The sequence below is a fragment of the Brassica rapa genome, chromosome A05, assembly GCF_000309985.2.
Source record: "Brassica rapa cultivar Chiifu-401-42 chromosome A05, CAAS_Brap_v3.01, whole genome shotgun sequence".
Lineage (NCBI taxonomy): Eukaryota > Viridiplantae > Streptophyta > Magnoliopsida > Brassicales > Brassicaceae > Brassica > Brassica rapa.
Genome location: NC_024799.2, coordinates 22,487,007 through 22,494,651, shown reverse-complemented (window position 1 = coordinate 22,494,651; position 7,645 = coordinate 22,487,007). Strand labels below are relative to the sequence as shown.

General features: G+C 34.9%; 2 protein-coding genes across 3 annotated transcripts; both read right to left on the bottom strand.

Annotated features, from left to right (window-relative positions):
- Window positions 1-205: 205 nt before the first annotated feature.
- On the bottom strand, window positions 206-2,145 carry LOC103869753 (auxin-responsive protein IAA26). Of its 2 annotated transcripts, none has more exons than XM_009147831.3 (5): window positions 1,621-2,145; window positions 1,093-1,358; window positions 869-1,001; window positions 614-681; window positions 206-542 (listed from the first exon to the last, which is right to left on the bottom strand). In XM_009147831.3, the coding sequence occupies exons 1-5, from the start codon at window positions 1,923-1,925 to the stop codon at window positions 457-459; spliced, it is 858 nt and encodes a 285-aa protein (XP_009146079.1). In that variant the 5' UTR covers window positions 1,926-2,145; the 3' UTR covers window positions 206-456. The 2 variants fall into 2 exon arrangements, with proteins under 2 accessions (XP_009146079.1, XP_009146080.1); XM_009147832.3 differs by having other exon boundaries at window positions 206-561; window positions 1,621-1,925.
- Window positions 2,146-4,252: 2,107 nt separating this feature from the next.
- On the bottom strand, window positions 4,253-7,351 carry LOC103869752 (UDP-glycosyltransferase 88A1). Its single transcript, XM_033291877.1, has 3 exons — window positions 7,193-7,351; window positions 6,299-6,930; window positions 4,253-5,259 (listed from the first exon to the last, which is right to left on the bottom strand). The coding sequence occupies exons 2-3, from the start codon at window positions 6,860-6,862 to the stop codon at window positions 4,429-4,431; spliced, it is 1,395 nt and encodes a 464-aa protein (XP_033147768.1). The 5' UTR covers window positions 6,863-6,930; window positions 7,193-7,351; the 3' UTR covers window positions 4,253-4,428.
- Between the last annotated feature and the right edge of the window lie 294 nt (window positions 7,352-7,645).

Below are 7,645 nucleotides of genomic sequence, written 5' to 3'. Positions count from 1 at the left end.
ACAAGTTCCCTTTGGGAATTGTGATGTTTCAGTCGGTCCACCGAGACACGGCCGAATGGTGATAGATAATGCAATACAGTGTATAACAAAATAGATGGTAGCCACCAAAATTATCGATATAGACTGATCATTCTGAAAAATCTTTTTTGAGTTTTCAACTTTTAATCTTATGTACAGACTCAAATTTATTTAAAATAACAGAAGATAAATAATGGAATTTTATTCTCAGCCTTTTACATTATTAAAGGAGCTATGTAGACATGATATGATCATTATGTTCCAAGTATCTTCCTAAAAGCATTTCGTAAATTAAATGCTTTTTACACACACATCGCTTCTATGATCTCATTGTTGAGTGTCTTGACATGGGAAGATTATATCAAGATCAGATCAAATGTCTCTCTGAACAAAAGCCAATGATTATCTCTTATATATAACAAAAACCTGATGTACAAATTAAAAACTATGAGACCCTTCGACGCAGACAGAAGTTCCTGAAAGCCACTTCAGTTCCTCATTTTCTCTTTGCTTACTGCATCCAACTGCAAATACAGATGAAAACTATTCTAGTTATGACTATAAAACATATTACCATAAGAACATAGAAGCTTACATTTCAAGGCAGATGAAATCTCAGAGCTTTTAATCACACGCAGTCTCTTCACAGATGAAACGAACATTCTATGTTTAAAGCACATATATAAGATTAGTTAGTATCCATTCTTTCCATAAAGAATAATCCATTTGAGAAAAAAAAAACGCTAACAAAAAGTAATACTATATACTTTTTGTTTTTATATGATTTAAGAATATGATTCTGCAAAACACTGAATCAGATTCAGAGAAGAAAAGAAGAAAAGATTCTTACTGCCAAGGAACATCCCCAACAAGCATCTTGTCTCCTTCATTGTCTTCATACGTTAAAGTAAATTCTCCTTTACCATTCAATAAACCAATGATCGGTTGCTCCTCTCCTTCACCACCAGAGGTGTCTCTTTGAGCTAAAACAAACAACATAAACAAAACACACTCAATAAAACAAGAATCATTATCTACAGAATACTAATAAAACAAAACACACTGAGTTTTAACCTGCGAGTAGACCTCTGAAGAGTTTGTCAACAGCTAAAGAGAGCTGTTCGTAGGTACTGTAAGCATTGAGATCGACTTTTCTACCTATTGGAACACTATCCATGTTTATCTTTACAAACATTCCTTCCCTCTTAGGTTCGACTTGCTTCTCTCCCTCACCACTCTTGTTGATTTGATCGTTTCCGAGCTTTGAAGAGCTTGAGCTCGCTAGGTTCTTTCTGAACGAACGAACCGGAGGCCATCCCACCACTGGACCAGGAGCAGTTCTTTTTACCATTCATTAAAAACAAATATATTATATATTAACACCAGACAAAAAAAAACAGAGTAAAGCAGAGTAAAACAGAGTAAACCAGGCAGTAAATATTGGAAATTTAACATGTGAGGGTAAAGTTTCGAAAAAAAAACATGTGAGGGTAAAAAAGGAAAGAAAAAACAGAGAATTCAGGTGATGGGTCCCTAGTGTCTAGAGAATATGCTCTGTCAAAGTAAGAAAAGTTTTAACAGTGTAGGGAAAAAAGGAGATACCTTTTATGAGAGATGTGAGGAGGAGCATAAGTGGTTTTGTTGGAAGGAGAGAAATGGTTTCCACTGAGATTGAAGATAGGTTTGTCTTCAGCTTCCTTCTTGATGTTGTTTCTTGTCTCTAAGTTCTTCTTCTTCTTCATAGCTGAAAGATCTTCTTCATCACCACCGGGTGGTGCAAGCCTTAGCTCAAGTTTCTTTTCTTGATCTGAGTTGTTCTTCTCTTTATCATGGTACCATTTTCTTTCTTGAGGAATCAAATCAAGGAGTTTAGGACAGGTTTCTCTGCTTATTGGACAACCTTCCATTGTGTTTTTTTTGTTTTGTTTTGGTTACAACGCAAGAAGAGTCCTTATCTCGCTTGCTTACAAGGGGAGACGTACGACAGAGATTCTTCACCAAACCCTAAGAGACGTTTTAAATGAAAAATACCTAAGAAAACCCTAAGATAGAAACAGTCTCACAAAACCGAGAGAGAGAGAGAGAGAGAGATGTAATGAAGATATGGTAAGACAAGTGGTGGGTTTTATACAAGTGGTGCTCTTCTTTCTCTCTCTCGTGCACGCTTTGGTGGATTCTCTCTCATACACACATACCCTTTTTTAATTTGTTCTCTCTCTAGATTCTGAAAGGGATCTATTATTAATAGAGTCGATTATTAAACAACACTATTGATCAGAAAAAAAAAAAAAAAACTACAAAAAAAGGAGAGCAAGAGAGTGACTCCACTTTTACTCGTAAACCCCAAAAGCTGAAGTAAAAAGGGACCATAAAAATTACATACTCTACAAAAGAGCAAACAGTAATTTTCTTGACATGAAAAAAGCAGTAAAAAGGGATATAGGCTTTAGGAGATTTATTGGAGTAAAACACACTCAATCTTATCTTTTTTCTGCCTCAAATATCGCTAATTATCTAGTGAAAGAAGCAAAGTATTAAAGAAATAATTAAATGCATAAATCCAGTAAACAACTTGAAAAAAAAAACATTTAAAATATGATAACAATAAGGAACTAGGGAAGATCCCATAATGTGTGGTCTGTTCTCTTATCCACTGTCCATAAGACGCATATCCCCATGCTTCTTTCTATGTAAAACTTTAATATAGTAGTATAACACTATCTACTAATATACACTAAATTTAATTTTCTTTTCTGTTCATCGTATAATAAATGAACCGCATGGGAAGATAAACTGAAAGAATCTAAGAAATGGGTGTACATACGAATCTGCATGTCGTCTCTAAATAGGTGATCGTTTATTGAACTTGACACACAATAAAAAAGGGTCAAATTGTTAGGTAGCTAATCAATAATTTTGTCAAAAGCTAAAACATTGCGTACGTGTGGATTGCGATTGTAACCAAGTAATAGTCAACTGTTTGTTTCCTAATCCTTGTTAATTTTCTCAAGACATAAATAGTAGCATCTTAATTCACAAAATTAAGATATTTTAAGCTAAAACTTATTTATATTTGTTTTTTTTTCAGGCGGAGAAACGGAACGCACATGTCTCTCCCACGTGTGAGTGGAGAGTTCCGGTCAAGTAAGGAAGGGTATTTTTGTAAAAGAAAGAAGAGTGTGTCGCTAGTCATACTTGTCTCCGTTTTACCCAACTCCGTGACTTTCTTCCCTCACTGTCCAGACAAACCTTAACCACGGTTAACCTCCTCCGGTTTATAATTAACCGCACTTCCTTATCTCTTACCGTCGATAGTTTAAAGTGGAACAGCAGAGTATTAAATTAAATTTTAGAAAACTATTACTAGAAGTTGCTCAAAAAAGAAAACTATTACTAGATCTGCGCGACAAAGTAGACAGTGGACACATGTTGCACTTGCACATGATATTAAGATTTCATACAGGTTTAAATCTTGGCCATTAATCACCACCGTACAAGTTAATAGACACGAGCTAAGGCTACGGCTTTGATTTAAAGTTTTTACAAAGCATTCGATTAAAAGCAGCCGACTCAGGAGATAATGAACAAAAACAACTCGTGAAATGAATGTCATATCAGGAAAGGAGAAAGAAAAAGGAAAAAAAAAGATAGTGAAGAGAATAGTGGTATCAATAATGTTCTTCCCACATTTTCACCAAGAAAATACAATCTAACACTTTAAAACCATATATAAAGTTGTCTAAATCAATGAATTATTTTATGCACTAACTATTAGTATGCAGAGTTTTTTTTTTGTAACTTTTAGGGTATTACTATCATCAGTTGTACACTCTCATCGTCTGTAATAGATAAATAAACTAAATTTTGTTAAGAATACATAATAGTTTCAAAAACCATACACAAACTTTAATAAAGCTCTCAGTTCAAAATAGTGTGTGTTGTTATAAACTAATCTAGTAATGTATTCTTAGAGCATTATTAACCATGTCTCTTCTGTAAGGGGTGTTTCTAACTCGGTTTTTGCACTGTTCACGAGTCTCACTGATACGTGGTAGTCCGCGATTGGTTTATTTTTTTTAGTAGAAAAAATTTCACTTAAGAATCTGTACAAGGGTTAATCATGCTCTTAATAATTCACTATCAATATTTATTTTCATGAGTATAGCTCAATACTTATAATCTCCATCAAACTTCAAAACGCTTAGTAACTGAGCGGATTCTCTTTTCACTCTTATGACAAATTCTAATACCATTTGTTGGTTTAACAAAGAACTACTTCATCTGTTCCACAAAGATATATTGTTTACTTTCACAAAAACATATTAAACTACCATAATAAATGTATCGTACTGTATTTTTTAATTTTTGATAATTTTTAATCAATAGTAATTCAACAACCTGACGCAGAGTCTAAGTTTGCTTTGGACTCCACGACTCGAGTAAAGCAGTCAACGCGTTCCTAGACGAACCGGTTTCAACCAAAGCTGATTCAGCTGCATTCTTCATAGCCTTGGTCCTCTCCCTAACCGGACCCTCCTCCACTACCTCCCGAACTCGTTTCTCCACCTCCATGGAACTCACGAAGCCCGTATCCGATTCATTCATCGAAATAGCAATCTTGATCTCATCCACAATCACCACTCTATTAAACCTCTGCTCAGCATACAACGGCCAAGCCACCATCGGCACACCCGCGCAAACAGCTTCAAGAATAGAGTTCCAGCCGCAGTGAGTCACGAACCCACCGATTGCTTTATGGTTCAGAACCGGAACTTGCGGAGCCCATGATTTAACCACCATTCCCCTGTTTCCGGTTCGGTTTAAAAACCCATCCGGTAATATAGCTTCCAAGTCCGGTTCTGTTTGGTTTTGTAACTCTGGTGGATTACGAACCACCCACAAGAACCTCTGCTCGCTTCTCTCTAAACCGATAGCAATATCCTTGAGCTGTTCTTGCGAAAACAAACCCAAGCTCCCGAAACAGAGGAAGACAACACTCTGTTCTGGCTGAGAATCTAGCCAGTTCAGACAAGAATCTACGTTTTTATTATCTCCGGTTCTTGTCTTAACAATGAGCGGTCCTATTGGATAAATATTGCGAAAACAGAGCTCCTCTGTTATGGCCTTGATGGCTCTGTTCTCTAATGCCTCGAACGTGTTGATGATGATCCCTGAAGAGTGCGAGAGCTGCTTAGAGAAGGATATAAATGCATCGTAGACCTCATCGTTGCGGTCAAGTACCTGTTAATAAATGAACGAAAGTCTATGATCAAAACAAAAAAAAAGAATGAATGAGTCTGTCTCAAATTCGAAATTGAAAAATTAGTATAATAATTTAACATTTTACCAAAAAGAAAAATGAAAGTGTGAGAAATAATTAACTAATAATATATACTCTCTTCGTTTACCTATTATAAAAAATGGCACTTATACATTTTCCAAATATTAAAAAAAAACGAATTAAAATACATTTATGTTTTTATTAATGCCATCTATTTAATCAAGGGCAATTGTCAATAATATCACATTTTGAAGTTTATATCTCAAAAATGACACTAGAAAGAAAAAATCACAAAAATGACATTCATTAAAAGGTAAAATATTTCTAATACCCTTGGTTTAAAATTAAATAAACAAACAAAAATAAATAAAAATAAATAAAATAAAAATAAAAAAATGAAATTTTTTTTTTATAGTTTCAGATTATTTGTTTTCAGATTCGAATTTTTTATAATTTTGTTTTTGAATTTTTTTTTTCAAATATTTTTTTTTTCAAATTTTCTTTTTATAATTTAAAAATACTTTTTGAAACTGTTTTTAAAATTTTTATTTTTATTTTAGTATTTATTTTTTATAAAATTTTAAACCCTAATTCCAAAACCCCACCCCTTAACTCTAAACTCTAAGGTTTGGATTAATTAACCCAAGGGGTATACGTGTATATTTACCTCTTTAATAAAACATATTTTTGTGATTTTGAGCCTTGAGTACTACTTTGGGAACAAAAACTTGGTTTGGTGCTATCCTAGTCTTTTTCTCTTTAATCAATATCATTTTAGATAAATACATTTATTTATAAAATTAATATATTTTATCATAATATTGAGCTAAAACTAAATATAAGTTGTATTGAAATTGTAAAATAACAATTCTAATGTAATAAGAAAAAAATATCAAAGTAATGTTCAATAAGGAACAGAGGATGTAAAAGTTAGAGATCTATTTATAGGTAAATAGGTTTTAAATAGGAAGTTCATGATAAAACCGAATTTAACAGTACCCGAGTAGGCATATCAGAGCCTTTGATCGGAGGAACGCCGGGGATGTTGAGCAGCGTGTGGACGTCTTTGAGGTTTTTTCCAGCGGTTGTTTCGTCAAGAGTAGGGAGATGGAAGAAGGAGGCGAGACAGGCGGCTCCGGAGGTGAAGAAGTAGTAAACCGGGAAAGTGAAGTCACCGGCGACGACGTCTAGCACGGCGGTGCAGAAGAAGTCGATGATCATGGCACGGAGGTTGAATGTTTGGGAGATGGAGAAGAGAGTCCTGTGGACGTTCGGGTTGCTGAAGCAGATGATTTCTAAGATGAGCGCCTCGTGGCTTTGTGAGGTTGTTGAGGAGTAGGGTGTGACGGTTGGGAGGCGGTGGAAGGTGATTGAAGGGAAGGAGGTGGAGACGGTGGAGATGTAGGTGGTGGTTGATTCGGGCTGGTAAGGAGGTGGGACTAAGATGATGTGGATGGAGAGAGATGGGTTTTGGGAGAGGATGAGTTTGCCTAGCTCGACCATGGAGACTAAGTGGCCTATTGGTGGTGATGGATAAAGAACTATTGCTTCTTGCTTCTCCATTGGGGTTTGTGAGCTTTGTTGCAAGGATGAGTAGAAGAATGTGAAGTTGGAAGATGATGTAAATGATACTCCCTCCGTTTTTTAATATAAGTCGTTTTACACGTATGCACGTAGATTAATAAAACCATTAATTTATTATATTTTATAAACAAAAACATCATTAATTATTTATCTAACCACAATTCAACCAATAGAAAAATATAAGATATATTACCATTGGTCATACAATATTAATTATTAATAAATTTTACATAGAAAATCGAAAACGACATATAATTTGGAACAAAAAAATTTCTCTAAAACGACTTATAATAAAAAACGGAGGGAGTATGGTTTAGAGTCTCACACGGCTCTCTGATTGGAGACAGATTATGATTTGTGGAGGAAAATATACATGGACCAATCAATCAATGGCGGTGCATGGATAATGGATCCACTTTACGACAAAGAAAACATCACAAGTTGTAAAAATTTGAAAAGTCACCAAAAATTTGATAAGTCACAAAAGCAACAGTTCTTCTCACTCCTGTTGAGGTGACACCATCAGGCTTAATCCCAGAATGCTTCATAGTTTCAAACATTTCTAATCTAGCAAAGCCATTGAGGATGATATTATGTGAACTTACATCCGGGATGCAGCCATTTTTTTCCATCATTCTAAGCAACAAATAAGCTTCATTATCATACCAGCCTTCAGGTCCTTCACCATTCCTGACATAAGCGCATTGTAAGCGTCAACATCAACATCAACTCGGGTTTTATCTTCCTTAGATAGCTCATTTG

Coding starts and splice junctions, on each gene's coding strand:
- LOC103869752 (XM_033291877.1), bottom strand. CDS start 6,862: ATGGAGAAGCAAGAAGCAATAGTTCTTTATCCATCACCACCAATAGGC. Junction 5,260..6,298: donor GCTCTGATATGCCTACTCGG/GTACTGTTAAAT, acceptor ATTTATTAACAG/GTACTTGACCGCAACGATGA.
- LOC103869753 (XM_009147831.3), bottom strand. CDS start 1,925: ATGGAAGGTTGTCCAATAAGCAGAGAAACCTGTCCTAAACTCCTTGAT. Junction 1,359..1,620: donor CCTCACATCTCTCATAAAAG/GTATCTCCTTTT, acceptor AATGGTAAAAAG/AACTGCTCCTGGTCCAGTGG. Junction 682..868: donor GTTGGGGATGTTCCTTGGCA/GTAAGAATCTTT, acceptor CTTTAAACATAG/AATGTTCGTTTCATCTGTGA.